Here is a 24317-nt window from a genome sequence, read left to right as displayed (position 1 = left end):
GTCAAGCATTTCTTTGAAGTTTCATTTATGTGCTGATGCCTTTCAAGTGTTTCTTTTAAGTTTTCCACTGGTCAGAAATTGATGTTTTACTAAGTTTTCAGGGTAAATTTGGCTTATTTTCCAACTTAAGTGTTACCAAATTATGTTGAGTGAGAACAATATATTGGTTTTTAACTCAAATTGAAATTTTTGAGTTCTTCTCTCTGGTGTCCTAGCCACAGACAAGAGTTGTTTACTAATCCAGCATGGAAATATTTTTGACATGTTCTTAATTGTGTTAAATAGTGACTGTTTCTATTCTGGTGCTTCATTATGTTTATTTCCATTGGGTTCTGAAATTTCATTTCTCTCAGTATAGCATATAATTGCATATATTAGGTGAATTTAGATTTTTCTTTGGTTCTGTGACTTGTTTGTATGTTTTTATGTGTTATTTGAGATAAAGGAAAGCTTCTTATACTCTGCTTTATAGTAAAGTGTGCTTTCTGGTTAAAAAATTAGAATTATTGAAATTAGCTTATAAATGTAATTTTCAATCTGTTATCTGTTTGCCTTTGAAAATTAGTTTGGGCTCAAAATTTGAAAATATAAGAATTTCCACATAGTGCTCAGTCAAGTTTTTTAAGTATGGGAAAAATCTTGCCTTTGAGCTTAAAATAAACTTTAGTCAGGACTCGAAAGATTTTAAACAAGGCCAAAAGAATTCAGACTTTGATGAAGCAGAACTTAAACTGGAAATGGATAATTCTTAGTATTATGCCACTCAGGACTTTTAGATGCCCATGAGAGGCATTTCTTATCTTGTGATAATGGGGATAGGAAATGCTGATGAAAATTTTGGCTGACAAGTTTTGAGGGTGTTACTTACAAATATATTAAAAGAATTTAGCATAACATTATAGATTTCTGGGAATGGTTACTGGTTAATAACTTAGTTGCTTGTTTTGAATTGTCTTAATAGTCATCACATTCTTTGGTAGAAAGAATTTCTTTATGAAAGATATATAACTACTTGCCTTAAGAAAAGGTATATGTCTTTTTCCAAACCAATTCCTGCCCTCCTATCTATATTACTTTAAATAGTTCTTTGGTTTTTTGACTGTGTTTTAATGACTCATTTTGCATATTTTGAATGGCATTAAGAAAACTAGCATTCTATAGCAGTTTGTTGTTTGCAATTTCTGTAGTTTGTAGCATAAAGGCTCTTATTTTTTAAAGGTTCGGCAGGAATTGTTGGAAGAATATGAACAAGTTAAAAGTATTGTCAGTACTTTGGAAAGTTTTAAAATCGACAGGCCCCCAGATTTCCCTGTGTCCTGTCAAGATGAACCGTTTAGAGATCCTGCTGTGTGGCCGCCCCCCGTACCTGCAGAACACAGGTAAGTGGAACTTTATGTTTGTTTTTTTTAGGTACTTCTTGAGTTAATTGATGTTCAGAGTGAAGAGAGCAAAGCTTTATTTGAACAAAGTATGAAAAACTGTTTGGGGCGGCATGTAAATTTAGTAGCTGTTTATAATTTTCACACATGTGTGTCTACAGGGTTTGTAGTTGATAAAGAACAGAACTATGTCATTTGTCATATATCTTGCTTTTGAAATATTTTACTACTGTAATCATAACAGTAGAAATCCACTGCTGGTCCTAAAGTTTAGTTTAACTGATAAATTTATCAGTTAAGCAAGTTCTTTTTAGATTTCATAATGTCAACATCAAAGCGTTTTTGCTTTAAAAGACTAACAACTTCAGATGAAATGGTGGACAAATTGGATCCATCTGGTTGGGCCTACAGCCGGTTTCCACAATCTTAGTGTAGAAGGAACCTTACCTTTCCTTTAAGGTGGAAGGGTGAATCAGTAGTGTGGCAGTAAGGCTCGAAGTTTTATCTCCTTGATGCTCAGCCTGTGCACCATCTATATTAAACCTCTCTCTTCTTGTTCTTTGCTACCTTCCTGTCTTTGCACTGTCTGTTCTTCCTCAAGGAACAGCCATAATCTCCATCTAAGCAATTCATATTCGATCTTCAAGGCTCAGTTAAACTGTTTTTCCTCTTTGTGGCCTTTTCTGGTTTGCCCAGGCATGACTGTGTGTTTATCCCAGTTATGTTCTATTTCTTTGTCTCTTGACAAGGGTAGCAGTTTTGCAAGGGCAAGGACCATGGCTTTATTTACTCAACACAAAAAACAAATAGCAAACTCCACTGCTCACGCAGCATTTGGCACATAGTAGGCATTCAGCCAACACCGAGTAACTTCATTAATTCTACAAGTAAGGAAACTGAGGCCTCAGAGACCTTGATCTGTAAGTTAGGCTAGACCAGGAGCTGTGTTTAGTTCTTTCTGGCTTTTAGTCCCTTTTTTTGTGAAGTCATATTGTGGTCTGAGTGTTGCATCACAGAAAATAAAATTTCCTTTTGATTAGTAGCTGTGTTCATGTGTTTAGCTTGTGGATCTCTTAAAATTTTCGAAAAGCATTTAAAGAGCTGTGAAAAGTAGTTAATTTGTTCCTGCAGGATTTTTTCCACTGAGTTAGAGATAATTTTATGATTCCCATTATAAAAACACAAGATGATTCTTTTCTAAGTATTTTATTGTTTTTGATGCCAGTGTGAATGGGATAATTTTATTTCTTTTTCAGATGTTTTGTTGTTAATATATTGAGGCACAACTGATTTTTGTATGTTGATCATATATCCTACTGAATTCATTGATTAGTTTTCAGTAGTTTTCTGGTGGGCCTTTAAGGTTTCCTGTATTTAAGATCTTACCAGTTGCAAATAATGACGGTTTTTGCTTATTCTGTTCCAGTTTGGATGCCTGTTCTTTCTTTGTCTTGCTTAATTACTCTAGCTAGAACTTTCAGTATTATGTTGAATAAAAGTGATGAGAGTGAGGGCATCCTTGTCTTGTTCCTGATCTAAGAGGAGAAACTTTCAATTTTTCACTGTTGAGTATAATTTAGCTGTTGTCGTACATGGCCTTTATCGTGTTGAGGTATGTTCCTTCAATTTGTTGAGGGTTTTTCTCATGAAAAGATGTTGTATTTTGTCGAATGCTTTCCTTCATCTATTGAGATGATCATATGATTTTTATCTTTTATTCTGTTGATGTGAGAGATCATGCTTATTGATTTGTATGTGTTGAGTCTGGCATCCCAAGGATAAATCCTACTTGGTCATAGTGTATAATCCTTTTAATGTGTTGTTGAATTTGCTTTGCTAATATTCTGTTGAGAAATTTTGCCTCTGTATTCATTGAGGATATTGATTTATAGTTTTCTTTTCTTGTCATGTCCTAATCTAGCTTTGGTTTCAGGGTAATGCTGGCTTCATAAAATGAGTTTGAAGTGTTCCCCCTTCTTCAGTTTTCTGAAAGAGTTTTAGATGGATTGGCATTAATTATGTTTAAATGTTTGGTAGAATTTTCCAGTGAAGCTGTCTGGCTCTAGGAGTAACTTTCAGTGTAGGAAGTACCTGTTCTTAATTGCCAGAGCACCATGATATGCTGCAGAAAGCAGTGGCCACAGATAACTCTAATGTCTGAGGTTCAAACTGAAAAAAGTGTGGCTGGCATTTTCCCATTGATGAACACTTTCCTGAACACTTCTTCTCATTAGAGAAACACCAACCCAGTTATTTCTTTTCTTTGACCTCCCTTAACTGCCTTGTAGCACAGATCTGATTTATTTTTATACTTGTGTTTTAAGTCTTATTCTTAATGAAAGTGAATGGACCAGAATATGTTTCTCCAAACCTCCTTCCTCCATACTAAATTTTAAAAAGTTTCCCTTGTGTGTAGCCATTGTGTATGTACATATTTTCTCTGTGGATCAGAAATCCTTAATAAAAGCAAATCTAAGACTGTATATTGCCTGGTGAAAAAAGATTTCCGTTTCCATATGTATCATCAACAGTGATGGAAAATCACCCAACAACACAGCAAGCTTCTACTAGTGAAGGACTGCTATTTAATACAATGAGTAATATCATAGAATTAGGAATTTTAAACTTTAAACTCTTTGTATCAGCAAATCCACATATTCTTTACCAAGTAATATCAGCGTAATGATATCTATGTAAGGCAGAATGAAGTAAACTTCATTGTAGAACAGAATGTGTGCATGTGCTGATAGAATTAGGGTTAAAAGTTACGGGAGATTGAATTTGTATAATTTTTTTTCCTTTTACAATTTCGTTTCTTCTACAGACTATATAAAACAAACATAGGAAAATACCACCCAGAGCTCGTGAAAGTGAATATAGCCCTTATAGTACTCTTGCCTAGAAAATCCCATGGATGGAGGAGCCTGGTAGGCTGTAGTCCGTGGGGTCGCTGTGGGTCGGACACGACTGAGCGACTTCACTTTCACTTTTCACTTTCACACATTGGAGAAGGAAATGGCAACCCACTCCAGTGTTCTTGCCTAGAGAATCCCAGGGACGGGGGAGCCTGGTGGGCTGCCGTCTATGGGATCACACAGAGTCGGACACAACTGAAGTGATTTAGCAGCAGCAGCAGCAGCCCATGGTGTGGTGGGAGGACACTTGAGTCCATGAGATCTGAGTTTGAATTCTACGTCTGACACTGCTTGGTTTGTGACCTTGTACAAGTTATTTAACCTCTAAACATTTAGCTTCACTCTCTGTAAAATGGAGTGTTTACCTCATGAAATTAATTAAGAAATTTTAGTGTTTAAGACAGTAACTGGCATATAATAATTAAAATGAATCATCAACTCTGAAATAATTTCAAAGTGCTACAGTGTTCTTTCGTGTAAATAGTAAGAGCTAACAATTTAAAAAATGATACTGCCTCATTCATAAAATCCCTCAAGAAATTTTATTTCCTTCTAGTACATTCTACATAAATCCTTAGTTTTTTGAAACATTTTGAATAACTCTGGCAGAGAGGATATGGTTTTTTTAGATGTCCAAGCCTCATGAAGTGGGTGATCATTTTCAGGAAAAGGATGAGATAACTAGTTATCGGTCACTTTGTGCTTTGCAAGCATTCTCTTGTTTAAACCTCCAGTGATCCTATGAAATAGCTACTTGTATTGTGTACCCATATTACAATTGCTCATTTATTGTTATGAATTCCATCTAGAGCTAAGTAAATTGAAGCTTATAGAGTGTATTTTTCCAAAGTCATCTGAACAAGAAAGTGGCAGAACCAGGATTTGAACCCAGATCTCTTCAACTTTAGGAGTCTTGTTTATATCCACTCTGCCATATTACTTTCCTACACATACTTGGTGATATTTGTGTATATATTTTGACAAGTGTCTATATATTCTAATACATAATATATAATTCTGTTAAGCACTTGATTAAATTCTTACTAGAGGGGTTAGGAGAAAGGGAAAATGAAGAATGCTTAATGAAGTACTTAAAGATGCTTAAAGAAACTGAAAATGCTTAGTGAAATAAATAATGTAATTAAAAAAATTTCTCTCCGGTAATACCACGCTGAAACTGCAGTGTGGGCCAGTCAGAAAATATAATTTACCTTGTTCTGTACAAAGTGTTTCCAGGATGCATCTGATGTTTGCCATTAGCCACTAATTCAGTAGCCCTGCTTGTGGGTCTGTCCTTTTCACACAGAACTTCTTCTGTTACCACTGGTGGTCTCTGGTGGTAGTTTGCCATATCGTTCCAGGTTATACCTTATATGTTGTGTGTCCTCTGAGTTTAATCATGATCCTATTTTAGATTACCAGCAGCTGCTTCGATAAATCAAAGCAGCCTTTTAAAATGAATTAGATTTATTGCCTTTAAATATGGGGGAAACTGAGCTACAAAAGTAGGATTATAATGGGAAGTACTGAATTAAACTCCAAAGAGATGGAGCTTCCAGATTATTCTTAGTGTCCCAAGTTAAAAGATATCTTGTGTTAATTACATTATTTTATATTTGCCATGTGTGTTTACCAAGCATAGTTTCTTTAATGAGGCCATTTAGAAATGATCTTTCCTAGTGAGACCTAAGGCCATGAAATTAAGATTTTCTGTACAGGAGCAGTATGTGACATAGATTATATTCAACAAAGTATTTTTTATTCAACTTCAAAAATAATTGTGTTAGTTCTTTTAAAGTGACATCTTTTGGGAGAGATGGCGGTAGCAGTAGGATACCCCAGCCTGAAAAGCGTCATCTGGTTTCTTCCATTCAGGTTTAAAAAGATAACTCTAACAGGCCCTCTAATGCTGTTTCACCTAGAACCAAGGGAAATGGCATAATATGTTTCTGCATACAGATAGGTGGGAAGGCTGATTTTTATCAACTTTGTGCTCTTCTGTAGAATTTCAGCCAAGAGGAAATTCTTGTTGACTTGGTATTAAAATCGTTACTTTATGTTTTCTGTGGATACCCTAATAGATGAAGTAACTGCTTGTGTATTAAAATCCCAGTTTGCACTGGAAGAAGCTCAGTCACGGCCAAGGTCGGGTACTGATACAGAGTACCCTGCCTTCTCATCCTTTCGGTGTCTCACCCGGGAAACTTTCCCGGGGTTGGGAGGTGGGAGAGCAAGTTTCTGTATCAGTGCCACCACTAATGGAGTGGTCCTCCAAGTTAATTTCACTTCTACCAGCCTCAGTTTTCACCTCTTTAAAATGTGTATCATTGTTTTGTGAAATTGTTTTGAAGTCTTAGGAAGAAAAAAACACTACTATTGATCTGTCCAACATCTATGTTAGGGGCTTCCCTGGTGGCTCAGATGGCAAAGAATCTGCCTGCAGTGTAGGCCAGGTTCAAATCCCTGAAGTGGAACTAATACGAGAAATAACCCAGACATCGTGGAAAGCCTCACCTAGGATGCTGGCACCTGTTGTATGGGGTATGGCGGGTGCAGCCTTCCTGAACTTGCAGTCTTGGAAAGTGGTGTGAGAGCCGTTAGTGAGCTAGGATTGGCTGGATGTGGTGATTAATGAACTTTAGAGAATGAGAGAAGAAGTAGATAACCAAACATCTAGACAAAGCTGTTGAATTGAAAGTGAGAGCCAGAGTGTAAGAGTGATTGGGATTAGTAGTTAGCTACTTGGGAATCATCAGCATGTAAGGCCTTTTAAGAAAGAAGTTTTAAGGTCATTCTTCATATGGTGGAATAGGTTATTGCCTAATATGATGGGCAGGTTGAGATTATACTCACTTCTAAACATTCTGGAGTCTTAGTCTCTTCCAGAATTCTGTTTCTGGAGTATGGAGTATACAGACTATGGTAGAATGTAGCTAGCAGTGCTGATTAACTACGATAACTGACATTTATTGAGTTTTTAACTGTGAACTAGATACTGTGCTGATAAACTCTCTACATGGTTTATTTCTTAATCTTCAACAGCCACCCTCTAAAATGGGTACTATTAATATCATCCCTATATATTTTTAGAAGAAATTGAAGTTTGAAGATTCTAAGCAACTTTATCAAATGCTGCATGTAGGTTAAGTAAGATAAGGATTGAGAATTGGATTGGATTTAGCAACGTGGAGCTCATTGGTGACCCTGATGAGTGATTTTGGTGGAATGGCTGGTGGGTTCAGAGAATGGGAAGAGGAATTGGAATCAATGAGTACTTGCAGTTCTTTCAACAAGTGTTGTTGAGCACAGAAATTGAGTAGTAGTTAGGAAGATGTGGAATCAGAATTTGTTGTTTAGAGATGTTTGTGTGCTGATGCGAGTGCTGCAACAGGAAGGGGCAGAGTGATGGTGCAGGGGAGAAAGGGGGCCATGCTGGAGCAGCGTCCCCGTGGAGGCAAGAGGAGACGGGGTCCCGTGTGCAGGTGGAGGGGGTGCAGGACAGCTGATCAGAGTGGCTGCAGGGAAGCCAGTCAGTTATGAAGAGAAGCAGCAAGATTGTCCGAGAGTGAGTGCAGTGCAGGTGTTTTCCAGGGTCTAAATTCTCAGCTGAAGGGTCCCCAGAGTGGGACTTCCATTCCAATTGGCTACTTTATTTCTTTTATGTAAGTTTTCTAGGGAGCATTTGTCTTATTGTAGGACTCAGTAGTCACTCATTTGAAATTTTTATTTTGGTATTCGAGGTGTTTATTATAATTAGTGCCTAAAAACATGGTATTTATCTTTTTTTTATGTTACAGAAAAGACAACTGAAAGATAGAAATTTTAATTCATTAGAGATAAACTAAGGAGTGGGAACAAGATAGTGGTAAGTCAGACTGAAATCATAACGTGTTCATTTTGTTTTTTCTTTCTTGAAAGAAGTCTTCGCCCTGCTGCCCTCTAATTACCTCTGTCTTCTTCCCTCTTCGTTCCTTTGGCAGCTGCTGTGATGTATACACTCCCTCTGTTGCCTTTCACTGCTTCTTGTTCCTTAAGAAGTAGGGATCCTGGATCTCTGTTCATTGCAGTATTGGGACTGAATTCTTAAAAGACAGCTTCCTAATTTAAAATGGAAGGCCGAGTTCTCACGAGTTATGGTGTTTTAACTTTTGTTAACAGTTGATTGTGTTTACCAGCTCTCTTCTCTGGAATGCTCCTCTTCTGTTGGCTTCTCTAACACTGCTCTCCTCCCTTTTCCTTCTTGTCCCCCTCTCCCCCCGCCCCCGGGACTGTGGCCTTTTCTCCTCTTATGTCCTCCTTTTGTTCCCTAGTGCTGTCCTGTGCTCTTCCTGTGTTCACTTCAGCTCTAGGCTGTTCTCACCCTGCTTTGCAGATGAGATGTTAGTGATGGCGGGATTTTTGCCTGCTGGCTTGCATGAGCAGTCTAACTGTTGTTTCTACTGATAGATACCTTCTGTTTTCTCTCTCATTGTTTTTATGATTTTATTTTTTTGTCTTGGTGTTAAGTAGTCTCACTACAGATTATCTGAGTGTGGATTTATTTTTATTTAACACTACTTAAGACTTATGCTTCTTTTGTTTCAAATTCTTTTTTATGCTTTTAGCCATTTTATAGTTCATAACTAATAGTTCTATTGTTAGAAGTTATTTGATGCCTTATCTTTTTTGTTATTTCTGATGGCTCTTGTTTGTGGTCAAGTTGAGAGTGTCCCTTCAAGATCTGAGCCCTTCTGACAGGTGGCTTATTTAGAGGAATGTCGCTTCTTGGAGGGTCTGTGTTGGCCCAGCCAGCTGCCTTAGGGGTGTCACCTGCCTGGACCACTTTTAGGTAAATTTCTTGGCTTAAGTAAGTGTGAAACTAAATCCCAAATCACATGTGCACGGACCCCTGATACTATTTCTAGGGAGACTTGTGCTTACTCCGCACATAGAGAGCATAAGCTGGGATGGCCAGACGTACTTATTTCTTCCATGTGCATGTTTAAATGTGCCCTTTGAGAGTCCTGGCTTCACGTGCTGCTCTCTGGTCATCTTCGACAGTGTTGGCCTCAGGCCTGTCTTATGCCTCACTGTGTGCTCATTAAAGTCTCGAGCCCTCAGGTGGCAGAGACCTGGAACCTTCAAGAAGCACAATGCCATCAGCTGTATTTTATTTATCTTTTGGCTGTTTTGTATTTCTCTTTATCTTCTGGTAAGATCACCTGTATATAAAGAGGATATTTGTTACATTTTATTCAGAATTCCTATCTTTTTTTGTGTGTGTTACAGGAAAAAACAACTGAAAGAAAATTAAATTCATTAGAAATAAACTATATCCATATACTTATCTTAAGTTCTTGAGGGCCTTACCCTCCAGCTAATTGTTTTTGAGGACTCTTATTTATAGTTTAGGTGGGAACTCTTCTTCAGCAAGGCTTTAGTTGTAGGATTTATATGTGGATAGAAAAGGGATGTCCAGTACAATACATAAAATATGTATATATTTTTAGCTAAACTATAAGTTTCTTGAGTGCAGTGATTATTCATATTTTTTTGTATTCCCATGTTTTGCAAATCAGTAGAATAATTTAAGAACTTGACTATAAGTTAGACAAAGAACTGTGAGATGTTTAAAATTCAACTGATAATATTTTAATATAATCTATAAAGCTGTGTAGATTTTTATGGTCTCTTTCTATACACTGTTTCTATATTCTAAAACAGTGCTGTTGTCATCTAGTTTTAAGGTCTTTAGAGCTGGGCAGAAGAAAGGTATTTTAAGTTTTTTAAGTTCAAAGTTCTTTAAAGTTAAATAGAAAAGGCACGGGCCAATCTTTAAACCCAAAGAAGAGCAAAGTAAAATTAATAAATTATCACCTTGCCTGGGAGTGGTGGCATCCTACCATTAGACTCAATAATCAGTGATGTTATCATCCCCTTTCCCACACAATCTTAGAAGTGATAGAGTGACTGGCTTAGCAACTCTTTGAATGAGGCTTAGTGCATCTCATCAGAGTCTCTGACAAGAATTTAGTCACTGTCCTTGCTGAAATTTCTAGTTGTGGGTGACATCAAAATGCTAAGGGGGCAGTCCCGATGATAGTTAAATGGGATTGTATAATATTTGGTGTGAGAAATGTGTCTGCAGCCCCATGTCTCATACATTTTAAGTTTCTGGCTAAATGTCATCTTGGTTAACTCGGACGATAATTATCTTTTGGGTAAGCATCTTTCAATTCCAGTGCCATTAGAATGAAGAACAAAAATGTCTTAAGAGAATCAAAATTGTAATAGTAGTATTCTTTTTTGTTAAGAGATATGTACATATTTATTATTTTTATGTACTTGTAATTTAAGAAAATATGGCTCTTGAGAGTGATAAGCATGCAATTCCAATCAGGTATATTATGGAATAATTTAGATCTGTGATTTTTACATAAAAATTTGTTTTAAGTACTTTGGGGGAACATTTAGGAGAGTTTGAGGCTTACCCCATTTGTAAGTTTAAGTTACTAAGTTTATGAAAGTATGTATATATAAGCTATGCTTTGTTAAGAAACATAATTGGAGAACTAAGAAGATTGTGAAATATATTACATTTATAATTGTAGGCTAAAATATTTAGTGGCATTTAAGTAGCCGGGTTTTAAATGGCATCAAGCATTATTCAGAGTCCTCTTAAAAGTGACTTCTAAAATCTGCTGCTTTTATGCATAGAAAAAGATTTGTAAACAAATCCACAAACTTAAAGAACTAACTGAATTTTTTACATTTTTAACTTTAATAAGGTGAATATTTAAAAAAAATAAAAGTAGACCTCTGAAGAGATTTTCCCTACAAAAAACAGCCTTGAGGACACAGAACTACTCATGTCAGCACGGCTTGCGGTTCTCCTTGGGTTCTGAGTGGGACTGACTTGCTCGTTAGATAATGAGGAAAAGCTTAACCCAATATTCAAAAGCCTTTTATATTATGTAGTGTAGTGTCTTGCATTCATCGAAAGTTCAGGTATTTGTTTTTATCTGCAAACAGTCCCTTGCTTTTCTTGGAATCCTACTGTCTGTGTTCTTTTAGCTTACTCTTTCACCCAGCATTGTGGTCCTGAGATTGATCTGTTGGTATTGCACATGGCTGTGATTCATGTTCATGTGTGTATAGTATCCCGTTATGTGTATAATGGTTCATGCGTCTGTTCTGATTCTGGGCCTTTGGGTTATTTCATGGTGTTTACCGATCAGCAGTGCCACCACTCCCAGACAGGAACATTTACATACAACATTGATGATTAATTTTGCTTAGAAAGGAAGAATTGGCTTTTGAAGGAAATCAGGGTTGTTTGCACATGATAGAATAAGGCACCTTTCTTCCCATTCCTACAAGGAGATATCCTCCCATGGGAGAGCTGAGCTCCGCATAGATATGCTGCTTGTTTCTCTGCAGATTGCCAGTGCTTCTCTGATTTGGAATGCTGTAGGCTAAGAGGATGTCAGCCTGGGTTTGACTGTTGGGGCAGAGGTGGATGATGCTGTTGCAGGTCGGGGTTGAGTTGCTCAGTCGCGTCTATCTGACTGTGACCTCACGGTCTGTAGCCTACAGGCTCCTCTGTCCTTTGGATTCTCCAAGCAGGAATACTGGAATGGGTTACCATTTCCTTCTCCAGGGGATCTTCCCAACTCAGGGATCAAACCCGTGTCTCCTGCATCTTCTGCATTGGCAAGTGGATTCATTACCACTGAGCCACCAGGGAAGCTCTGATGCTGCAGTGCAGCCCTACTGGTAATATAGTCTTTTTTAAAAAAGAGACGAGTAAAACCAGCCTTGAGACTTACTGTTTACAGCCTGGAAGCTGTCACTGAGTCCTTAAATTGAAGCATGACATTGTGCAGTGATGCGCTAATGGAGGAATAAGTACAGACAGAATCAAGGGTGTCCTTTGGGAAGCTGACAGAGTCTGTTTAAAATGTAATATCAAACTGCAGTGAGACGGAACTGAAGACCTGCAGAGCATGGGCAGGCTTTCTGTGCCACTCTGGACTGGCCACCAGTGGCACGTCTGGCCTCTTTGATCAGTTCCATGCAGGCCGGGGATGAGCTCGTCAGAATATTGAGCGGTAGGATAAGGTTGGCAGTAGCACTCTTGGAGTGCTGCCTGTGTATGAGCTTTGAAATAATTCCTCTCGCAGCACAGCTTTACTGACCTGGATGTGTGTGCAAAATGGACTACAGCAGGACTCCTCCAAGACTGCTAAATAGCCAGCCGAGGTGGGAAGGCACAAGCTGAGGAGGCAGAAGAGCTGTTTGAGGATTCACTGCAGTTCTCCTCTCCTCACGGAGGCCTAGCCGGGCCAGCCCAGCAGCCGCGCAGCAGCCCGTTGCGCAGCTGTAAAGGACGGGCTTGCTGTTTGCCAGCGAAAGCCTCAGGCCGGCTGTGCCTCGGAAGAGCAGGACCACAAACAATGACAGACTACTTAAATAGCAGGCGCAGCTGCTGACAGAAGGCAAACACGTCAAGAGTGTTCTGCATAAGGAGGTTGTTGGTTGCATTTGATTGTCTTTGGCAACGAATCCGATTCAGGAAAGATATTTATATATATGCAGATATGCATTTACTGTTACATATATATATTTACCGTTATATATATATATTTACTGTTTTATATATATGTATATGTAGAATAATAAGGTTCTGCTCGCTTACTTGATACCTCTTCATCAAAAAGGAAGTTCAGTCAAAAAACAATGGTTGCAATGAAATACTAGGAACAGAGCAGTGTAACATTTTTCTTTTTTTTTATTCTTTGCCAGTTTCATCACATTTTTTTTTATCTTGCTGATACTGCTGCTGCTGCTAAGTCGCTTCAGTCATGTCCTACTCTGTGCGACCTCATAGTGACTGGCGGTCAGAATACTTAAAAGGCTAATAATGCGCTAGAACCAAAAGCATAATAATGCCTTTAAATTTGAAAATGTATTATCATTTCACTATACATGATTTTTGAGTTCCTTTCCTGTGGATTTTTTTCCCCACAAGATTGCTCTTTCATCTTTGTCTCCTCCGAGGGCCTAGCACAGCAGAGGCTATCTGCCTCCTAACGGGTGTCTGGGTGGGTGTTCAGTACATAATTGTTTAATTGGACTGAATTCCAAGGACTCCGATGTCAGTGTGCAGTAACCTAGTAGGTAGATACACATTTTCCACCAGGCTCTCTCATCCGTAACAGTTTCATGTGGTGGTCTAATTCCAGTGGTCTAAAGATGTTACAGTATGTTACCCATTTTCTACCTTGAGTTTGCAGCCTTCCTGGGTTGTTATCCATTTTCCTGGGCTTATTGAGTTGTACACATGTGAGCCTTCCCCGATAACAGAGAGAGAAACTTCCATGATGAGTTAGATGAATTAAAGCAAGAAGCTGGAAAAGGGAGAATGATAGATTTGGCACGTGGGTGGAAAAAGGGATATACATATGGGATATGAAGGGCTACAAATACAGGTGGAACTGTGGAGAGAGTAAAGGTAGAAAACAGAGGCAGAGACAGCTCAGGAAATTAGCTACGAAGTGACAGCGTCTCAGCCAGCACCCAAAGAGGGGCAAGTAAAGTACTGTGCTGAGGAGCCCTCCGACTTTACTATTTGAAGAAGACACATTTCACATTACATGAGACAAAGTGTGCTACTTTGTCAGCATAGTTATGTTTATAAGTTTATCAAAATTCTTTTTAAAAATTGCCGTGTAATTGACATACTATGTTAGTTTCAAGTGTACAGCATCATGATTCAGTATCTGTGTGTATTGTGAAATGGTCAACACCATAAATAGAATTAACATCTTTTGTCGCACGTAGTTATCAGAATTCTTGATTCATGTTTGGGGGCCTGTATAATTTGAGTCTTGATTTTTGACACCTTCAAAGCATGAATTTTAGATACACCTAAATTAAGATTTCATTAAGCCTTGCTATTTGTAATTTGATGAATAAAATGCTGGTTTTTCCAATACAGAAGCAGAGAAAATAATTTTGGTTGTAAAGGATAAACTAGTAAGCTATGCAGATAGACATATTTTCAGTTCTTGTCTTTTCAACTTTTAATAACTTTTTTTTAAAGTTAGTTATTTGGTTTAGGACAGTAATGAATAAGGAACTGATATTCTATTACACTATTAAGATTATTAGATGGGAGTAGTCTGTATTGCCCTCTATTGGTGATTAATTGTTACTTTGACAAACTAATTGCTGTTATATGTATCATTTATATGTATTTGATATTTGTATCAACCAGGATTTTTTTACAGAAAAATGCTTTCAAAAACTGACCATGAATTGGCAAAAGGGGAAACACTGACTTTGTGGGATAATTGATTTAATAGTTTCATTAACTGAGGTAGTATTGAAGTACTTTTGCCTTTGATTAATTTTAACTTTATTTTTTTTTGGTTAGAGCTCCACCTCAGATAAGGCGTCCCAATCGAGAAGTAAGACCTCTGAGGAAAGAGATGCCAGGAGGCGGTGCCCGGGGACCCGTAGGCCGAGCACATCCCATATCTAAGAGCGAGAAGCCCTCCACCAGCAGGGACAAGGACTGCAGAGCCAGAGGGAGAGATGACAAGGCAAGCCTCCCTCTTCCTGACTCATTAACTTTAAGCCCATGACCTTTGGTGCATATTGTAATTTTTGGTAGGCTTTTCAGAGGACTCTGGTTTTGACATGGAAGAGATATAAATAAAAAAGAACTCTGAATCAAAAACTTACGCAGTCTTTGCATTTTGAAGGCCATTCTGCAGTGCCAGTAAACTCAGAGATGTATTAAATAAGCACACACACAAATTTGTGTGTACAAATCTTAAGTAAAATGGAGCTTTTGTAGAAATATTCAAAATAAAGTTTTAAAACTTAAAAAGATATTTAGTATTCTGAAATAAAATGAACAATAAATGAAACATAACTGTAGGGGAAAGATTTATAAGGAAATAGATATGTATATAGTCTTCACAGAACAAGACAGTGGATACAGTTTATTACTGAAACAAATTTTTAAAACTTAGATTTATATGTAAATTGTTGAGTGGATTTTTTTTTCTTTCATGAGAAAATTTCCTTCAGTATATATGTTTATCTGGGAAATTGATTGGTGAATAAACATAATACTGGGTAGAGATTCTGTGCTGTGCTTCAGTTCAGTCGCTCAGTTGTGTCCAACTCTGTGACCTCATGGACTGCAGCACGTCAACCTTCACTGTCCATCACCAACTCCTGGAGCTTGCTCAAACTCATGCCCATCAAGTTGGTGATGCCATCCAACCATCTCATCCTGTCGTCCCCTTCTCCTCCCACCTTCGGCCTTTCCCAGCATCAGGGTCTTTTCCACTGAGTCAGTTCTTCACATCAGGTGGCCAAAGTATTGGAGCTTCAGCTTCAGTATCAGTCCTTCCAATGAATATTCAGGGCTGATTTCCTTTAGGATTGACTGGTTTGGTATCCTTGCAGTCTAAGGGACTTTCAAGAGTCTTCTCCAACACCACAGTTCAAAAACATCAATTCTTAGGTGCTCAGCTTTCTTTATGATCCAGCTATCATATCCATACATGACTGTTGGAAAAACCATAGCTTTGACTAGGCCCACCTTTGTTGGTAAAGTAATGTCTCTACTTTTTAATATGCTGCCTAGGTTTGTCATAGCTTTTCTTCCAGGGACCAAACGTCTTTTAATTTCATGGCTGCAGTCACCATCTGCAGTGATTTTGGAGCCCAAGAAAATAAAGTCCATCTCTGTTTCCATTGTTTCCCCATCTGTTTGCCATGAAGTGATGGGACTGAATGCCATGATCTTATTTTTTTGAATGTTGAGTTTTAAGCCAGCTTTGTACTCCCCTCTTTCACTTTTGTCAAGAGGCTCTTTAATTGCTCTTTGCTTTTTGCTATAAGGGTGGTGTTAACTGCATATCTGAGGTTATTGATATTTCTCCTGACAATCTTGATTCCAGCTTGTGCTTCATCCAGCCTGGCATTTTGCATGATGTACTCTGCATATAAGTTAAATAAGCAGGATGACAATGTATAGCCTTGACATATTATCCCTTCCCAATTTGGAACCAGTCCGTTTTTCCATGTCCAGTTCTAACTGTTGCTTCTTGACTTGCATACAGATTTCTCATGAGGCAGATAATGTGGTCTGATATTCCTGTCTCTTTAAGAATTTTCCACAGTTTGTTATGGTCCACACAGACAAAGGTTTTAGCATAGTCAATAAAGCAGATGTTTTTCTGGAACTCTCTTGCTTTTTCTGTGATCCAGTGGATGTTGGCAATTTGATCTCTGGTTCCTCTGCCTTTTCTAAATCCAGCTTGAACATCTGGAAGTTCTCAGTTCATGTACTCTTGAAGCCTAGGTTGGAGAATTTTCATTACTTTTCTAGCGTGTGATGAGTACGATTGTGTGGTAGTTTGAACATTCTTTAGCATTGCCTTTCTTTGGGATTGGAATGAAAACAGACCTTTTCCAGTCCTGTGGCTACTGCTGAGCCTACCAAATTTGCTGGCATGTTGAGTGCAGCACATTCACAGCATCATCTTTTAGGATTTGAAATAGCTCAACTGGAATTCCATCACCTCCACTAGCTTTGTTCATAGTGATGCTTCCTAAGGCCCCCTTGACTTCACACTCCAGGTGAATGATCACACCATTGTGGTTATCTGGTGATTGATTTAAGTAATTGATTGAATTACTTAATAGCAAATGGCCATTTTTTGAAGATTTTCTTTCTCATGCTTAAGTCTAGGAATGTCTGATATGGAGAGATATAAAGTGGGTTGAAGTATTCTTTTGAGAAATGTGGATCGGTAGTTATACAAATGAACAATGACCTAAAAAAATCTCTTTATTGAAGAAAAGTATATAGATTTTAAGGGTAGTATTTGATGAATGATGATCATCTAACTAGTAGTGTACTGGTAAATGTCTAATAACTAGTTTTTTTGAAAAAAGTATGTATACAAGTATGCATACATATTCACACAAATTTATTATAAATCTCATAATGATGTACAACATATAATTTACAAATAATAAAATATGTAAGACTCTTCATTGTAAACTTTTATAGTGCCCATGGACCCTCATGAAATGCCTTTGCTGCTTTTTGCTTAACTCTTGCATCTATAGGTACCTATGGTTGCAGTTCAGAGATGATCAGGAATGTAGTTCTGACAGGATTTGGTTGATACTTTGTTTTTATTAGTGAGTCAGTTGAAAATGAAACAACAGAAACATATGTCAGAACTTCACTCCTCCATCAATCATTTGAACAACTTTGATGAATCATATCATGGTTTTCAAATACTGAAAACTTATTTCCTTAATTTTTTGTGCTGTTTACATTGTAAGAACTATAGAAATGACACACTCTTTAGTTTAATACTTCCCCCATTAGTTTAAGTCTAGACGGTTAGCAGAACAGGAAATCAAGTCCCCATTTTGTAGTATTTGCTGGTTTCTATGGTATAAACACTTCCACTATGACTGGATCCAGGCTACCAACACAAGATTTCTGAACTCAGAGTTGACATGAGTAGCAGCCTAGCATTCTGCAGTGTAGACGCAGTACAAGTATGTAGGTGATAGTTCAGTAGTTGGCAGTGAGGAGTTTTGAGTAATTACTTCTTCTGTTTTTAGTATAATTTATTCTAAGTTTGTATAATTTTTACTAATGGCTGTTTTTCACAGTTGGCTTGAAAAATTCCTGAAAATTTAATAACTGGCTCTTAAAAACCAGTAAGAGTCAGCTTGGACTGATTGCATGCAACCTCTGTAACTACCATGTAATCCGTGTAACTATCGCTCAGGGGTCAAAAATAGAACATTGAGCTCCTCGGAAGCCATACTCATGATCCCTTCTGATCTCTGCCACTTACTGCTTTCCCAAAGAGAACCACTCTTCTGGTTGCAGTTAATCTAGCAGGTTAACTGAAACCACAGCTATTCACTCATATTTGATATTTCCCATTTTAATTGAGCTGTTTGCTAAGAAGGATAGTTGTCACCCATTTTGTTGATCTCCCAGTATCACCAAATAAATTATTTATTTTTAGTTTCCTAGTTTTGCTTTTTAGTCATCTCACCATTTTGAGTTGAAAAAGATCTAGAATCTTCTTTAGAGCACTTACTTTGTGTTCAGGTCTCATCTGTACTATTGAGAAAATTTGGGTGGGAGGGCAGGTGGTTTGACTCTTTCTATCCACGTATTGAGAGCCTTGACTTTGCTGCTACAGGCTTTTATTTCCCTGCTTCTCCTTCTTTCTCCAGCCCACCATTTTTTCCATGTAGCAACTACAATGGTCATTTTAACATATAAACCAGATTCTGTCATTGCCCTTCTTAGCAAGTTTCAAAAATTTCCCCATTTACTTAGAATAAAACCTAAACACCTCCCTGTGGCCTCGAGGGCCCAGTGTGTTGACTTCTGACCATCTTTCCAACCTATTCTTATTTTTAAAAAATACTTTATTTTTATTTTTTTGGCCACACTGCACAGCATTCAGGATCTTAGTTCCCCAACCAGGGATCAAACCTGTGCCCCCTTCAGTGGAATCTAGGAGTCTTAACTAGTGGACTGCCAGGGGAGTCCCCCTCCAGCCTATTCTTTTTGCTCAGTACCTTTTAACTATACTGACCACTTGGTTTTTTCATAGCACTTTACAGTTTATGTGTGTTTGGCGATTACTTGTTAACTTTCTGCCAGTAGTCTAGCAGATAATCTTATTTTATGCACTGATCTTACACTGAAGGCATAATAGAATGTCTTGGACATAGTCATGTATTTATTTTTCTTAAAATCCTATGATTCCTGTTGCTTCCAGACAAGTGTACACCTTTTACTTTCCCTTGATAGTGCTTATTAAATCCTCCCCACCACTTGGACATTCATATTAAAATGACTCTCTGCCTATATTTTTAATTTTTTTTTTGGTAAGTCTCAAATTACAATGTCATATCAAAGCTTGTTAAATCCCAGATATATCAGTTTCTGTTGCATTCTCTGGTTGCTTTATTTTTAGAAGAGTTTTAAAAACGATTACAGAGTGTTCACAGTGATATGTTTGAGTGTGACTAGCCTTGGCCCATCTTTATTATAAAATATGATTCTAGGCTGAGCTAATTTTAAATTTGTTGACGTTATCTTTGTTGTGTAGGCACGCCAGAAATTTACTCCTTTTAAGTGTCAATATTGGGATGTGTCATCTGAAGTACAAGAATCTTCCTAAAATTTCAGTTTCATACCATGCTAACCAGAGACAGTAAATTATTCATTTTGGAGTCAAGTTACCAGAGTACTGTTTGGTCATTTACCCAGTGGCTTAAAGAACTGGAGCGTCTGCCTGTAGGGAGCCATTTAGTTCTCTCTGCACATGGGATCTAGTTTACGGTTTATCTCAGGTGGAGTGTGGTAGGAGAGGTTCATCCCGTTCTCTCTCTCCAGGTTGGAGCTCAGGAAGTGGGTTAGTGTTTGGATCACTTTTCCTTCATTTTGCCTCAACAGTGACTGTGGGGTTGACGCTCTGGGGAGGTACTTGGCCCTGTCTGCTAAAGTAGTTCTAGTGGTTGATCTGTCTCTGGCAGCTGAGCACGTCTCATTTAAAGCTCTTCAGAGCTGAGTAAATGTTGGCAGAACCCCACAGAAATCGTGGCATGTAATTCTTTTTTTTTTTTCTTCAAGCTAGTGTGTTATTAAATAAAGAATTTGGGGTAAAGTATATTGCTTTAATGACCCTAATGATACTATTTTAAAAGGTCCTTTTATCTTTGTCATTATAGTGACTTTATGATGTGGTCCAAGGACCTTACTAGGAAGAAACCCTGAACCCTGAGTGGGTACTTACACTGAGTGGGAAAAAGCTTTGTAAGCTGCAGTTCAGCGTCCCAAGTCTTTCCTCACCCGCCGCCTCTTAGATGCTTAGGAGGATGTAATAGTTCTACCATATGTAACCTACTCTTTTTTTTTTTTAATGAAATATGTTTGATATATAATGTTGTGTTTCAGGTGTATGGAGCAGTGATTCAGGTATAGATATTTATATATATAATTTTTTTTCAGACTCTTTTTCCTTATACTATAAAATACTGAGTATCGTTCTCTGTGCTAATAGGTCCTTGTTGGTTGCCTATTTTATATATAATAGTGTGTATATGTTAACCTCACCTTCCTAATTGATCCCTTCCTGCCCCTTTAACCTGCTTTTAAGCTTTAAAATGACCCAGGCAGGCATGAGGTGGTCTGATGTTGTGGAAAAGCGTGGGTTTGGGGAGTCAGGAAGATCTGAGTTAAAATCTGTACTCGGGTGTTTAATAATTGTGAACTTAATTAACTTTCTGAGTCCCAGTTCCTTATCTGTAAAAACAGGGTAATAATATTTTAGGGTTGTTGTATTAAATGAGATAATACATTTGAGATTTCTTGCTGTGCAATAGGTTTTCAGTGAGTTGGTTTTTTCTTCCTCTGTGTTAATGCTTGAAATATTTTCTAGTGGTGGCAGAAATCCCTAGCACCCCCAAATTTAGAGATATCAAGCTTGTTTAGTCTTAATGTGCACCTGTCCCCTCAAGAATGTAAATTTGAAGTGTCTCCTAAGGTTGGCAAGTTCATCTATTGCTGGTGAATTAAATAGGGGAGGATGGCCTTGGGGGTAATTAGAAAACACTATTAAAAAAAAAATAAGCCATTTAAAATAGTTCCACTGCAGTATTTTGAAAGCTTAATGATGTTAATTAAAACTATCTTGTTATTGATATTTTTTTTACACCTGTGCCCAGGGAAGGAAAAATATGCAAGATGGTACAAGTGATGGTGAAATTCCAAAATTTGATGGTGCCGCATATGATAAGGACCTGGTGGAAGCCCTTGAGAGAGACATCGTCTCCAGGAACCCAAGTGTTCACTGGTGAGTCTGTTACATTCTTGAATCACAGCTGCGGAGAAGGCTGTAGGTTGGCTTGGTGTGTCTTGTCTTGCTCTCCATTCACCTCCTGATTATGACTTCACCCATAATATGAGTGTGCAGACTTGGCAGAACAGTTGTTCTTTCAGAATACAGCCAAGACATTTTCATGTTAATTCGATGTTGACGTAACTAGCAAAGGTTGTTAATTGAATAATGTCCTGATTTATAACTGTAGTATGTTTTCACTGATCATTTTATACAGTAAAAATTAGAATACTGTTCTTCCTATAAGAATAATTTAAGAATTATCTATAAGAATATCTATAAGAATATTCCTGTAAGAATAATTTCCTAAGTGAAAAACAATTCAAAGAGCTGCTATTGACCATAAATCAAGGGTGACCCTGAATAAGCATGAGATGTGGATGTTCTTCCAAAGGGATGACATAGCAGATCTGGAAGAAGCTAAGAAGTTGCTGAGGGAAGCTGTCGTCCTTCCCATGTGGATGCCTGACTTTTTCAAAGGGATTAGAAGGCCGTGGAAGGTGAGAATTTATTAAAATAATATAGGCATAAAACTGCAGCTTGCATGATAAAGAAAGCCAGCGTTGTAGTTTCCTTATGCATTTATTAATATGGTCTGTAAAGGTTAGGGGAGGCTGATATGTACCTCAGGTACCTGGATAAGGATTTGTGGTTGAGATGCTGCCTCTGCCTGGCAGAAGAGGGGTCAGGAGTGTTGATGCTGTCATCTTTAAAGTCACTTCCCTCAGGGGTGCTGAGCTGGAGACGAGTTTTAAGAATTTTCCAGGTGTCTGTAAATGAAAAGTTAGCAAGCAAATTAAATAGTAACAGTACATAGTCATAGAATAAGTGTTTGATCAAATAAATATATTTTTAAAAGCTGACCTGTCTCTCATTAATTAATTATTTTGGTCACTTCATCTAGGCCAGGTATGAATTCTCAGAGGTAATGAGAATGTTTAGATCTTTCTAGCTTGCCCTGTGCTTTATAGTCTAAAGCCTGCAGGACTCGCGTCTCCTAAGTTCAGTGCTTTCATTCTAGTGTATTAAAAAAGCCCTTCCAGCAGCTGCTGCCTGAACTGTTTTTGGTCTTAGTCATAGGCAGAGTCTTGCTTTGCTCCTACTGGCAGAATGAAATAAAAGCGTGATCTTACTTTGCCTCTTCTAGATTAGCTGGAAGGTCTTTTATGTTCTCAATATCTCCTCCTTGTTTGTGCCCAAAAGGAGAAAGGAGGAGAAATTGTGTGTTTATACCATGGAATTTTGATTGCCTCTCACAACTTAAAAGCTTCTATAGACTGTTTGTTATTAGTTCAGTTCAGTTCAGTCACTCAGTTGTGTCCGACTCTTTGCAACCCCATGGATTGCAGCACACCAGGCCTGCCTCTCCATTGCCAGCTCCCGGAGTTTACTCAAACTCATGTCTATTGAGTTGGTGATGCCATCCAACCATCTCATCCTCGGTCATCCCCTTCTCCTGACCTCAATCTTTCCCACCATCAGAGTCTTTTCCAGTGAGTCAGCTCTTCGCCTCAAGTGGCCAAAGTATTGGAGTTTCAGCTTTAGCATCAGTCCTTCCAATGAATGCCCAGGACTGATCTCCTTTAGGATGGACTGGTTGGATCTCCTTGCAGTCCAAGGGACTCTCAAGAGTCTTCTCCAACACCACAGTTCAAAAGCATCAATTCTTCGGCGCTCAGCTTTATAGTCCAACTTTCACATCCATACTACTGGAAATCCCAGAGCTTTGACTAGGACCTTTGTTGGCAAAGTAATGACTCTGCTTTTAATATGCTGTCTAGGTTGGTCATAACTTTCCTTCCAGGGAGTAAGCGTCTTTTAATTTCATGGCTGCAGTCACCATCTGCAGTGATTTTGGAGCTCAAAAAAATAAAGTCAGCCACTGTTTCCACTGTTTCCCCATCTATTTCCCATGAAGTGATGGGACCAGATGCCATGATCTTAGTTTTCTGAATGTTGAGCTTTAAGCCAACCTTTTCATTCTCCTCTTTCACTTTCATCAAGAGGCTCTTTAGTTCTTTTTCACTTTCTGCCATAGGGTGGTGTCATCTGCATATACGAGATTATTGATATTTCTCCTGGCAATCTTGATTCCAGCTTGTGCTTGTAATATCTGTTTGTTATAGATATCTATTTGTTTTAGATATAGATATCTATTTGTTATAGATATTACTAATTTAGGGAACGTAGTACCATAAATTTCCCCCTTTATTATAACTTTAAAAATGTTTTAAAGATATAATAAAGGCCTTCATAAAATAGGTATTTAAAGGGGTTTTAAAACACCTGGAATGGTAGGTGTATCCTCCCTAGCATGACAAGTCCTGTATCCTAGAACCAGCCTGGGGAGGAATAGTTTCAGGGAGAAGGGAACGAATGGGTATTGGCAGCATCAAAGGTCAGAGGGAGAAGAGAAGCTGTGAGTTAAAAAATGACTGTTGGGTTAGTCAGTCAGGTATTTTTCGTGAAGCAGTGGAGGCAGAAGGTAGAGGTAGGTCGTCATTAGAGGATTTGTAGGGTCAAGTGAAGGATTTCATTTTTCAAATAAACAGGAGAGGAGATACAGGAAAGAGAGGAGACAGTTGACGGAGTAACGTAATGAGGAGGTGACGTGTTTGAATGCTGTCCTGTATCTGTGAGCTATGTTTGTGCACAGATGCTGACACTGGAAATCGTTTCCTGGTTGTGGCTGTGTTAATGACATTATGAGAACTGAGAGGGCATTAAGAGGACAGTGGAAAGAGAAACAGGGCCTTTTCTGTAGCTGTGCCTATACCGTTAGTTGTCTTTACGGTTTTTGAAATGTCAGTCTCACATGTAGTTAAAGGTTTCTTGCAAAGCAAAAAAACTAGTGTTTTAAATCCTACTGATTTCTTGTTGTCCTGGGTATCAAAATTCCATAGCTAGAAGCAGGTGGACAGTTTCTGAATTTAGAGTTTATGAAACTTTGCTATGCACATAGTTTTCAAAGTTTAAGTCCTCCAAAGCTTATTAACAAATGGCTCAGAATTCATCTTAAGATCACCAGCTATTATGCCCAAAAAATGTAGTGTTAAGTATATGTCTGA

The 24317-nt window shown here is 38.1% G+C and overlaps 1 protein-coding gene across 5 annotated transcripts in view; it reads left to right on the top strand.

Annotated features, from left to right (window-relative positions):
• Nucleotides 1-24317, top strand: part of KATNAL1 (katanin catalytic subunit A1 like 1) — a 56036-nt gene that overhangs the window by 15363 nt on the left and 16356 nt on the right. For 4 of the 5 annotated variants that reach the window (XM_088842706.1, XM_088842708.1, XM_088842707.1 and 1 more), the window contains exons 3-6: nt 1219-1379; nt 14712-14880; nt 21077-21204; nt 21644-21749. In XM_088842706.1, the coding sequence (XP_088698832.1) occupies nt 1219-1379; nt 14712-14880; nt 21077-21204; nt 21644-21749 (564 nt within the window). Of the gene's footprint in view, nt 1-1218; nt 1380-8891; nt 9123-14711; nt 14881-21076; nt 21205-21643; nt 21750-24317 lie in introns of those variants that run through there. The other variant, XM_088842709.1, reaches the window with a different exon arrangement.

The sequence above is a fragment of the Moschus berezovskii genome, chromosome 13 (assembly GCF_049115385.1).
Source record: "Moschus berezovskii isolate FMDL1 chromosome 13, NW_MosBer_1.0, whole genome shotgun sequence".
Taxonomy (NCBI): domain Eukaryota; kingdom Metazoa; phylum Chordata; class Mammalia; order Artiodactyla; family Moschidae; genus Moschus; species Moschus berezovskii.
Note: the sequence above shows the minus strand (reverse complement) of the source record. Positions and strands in the feature narration are given on the sequence as shown.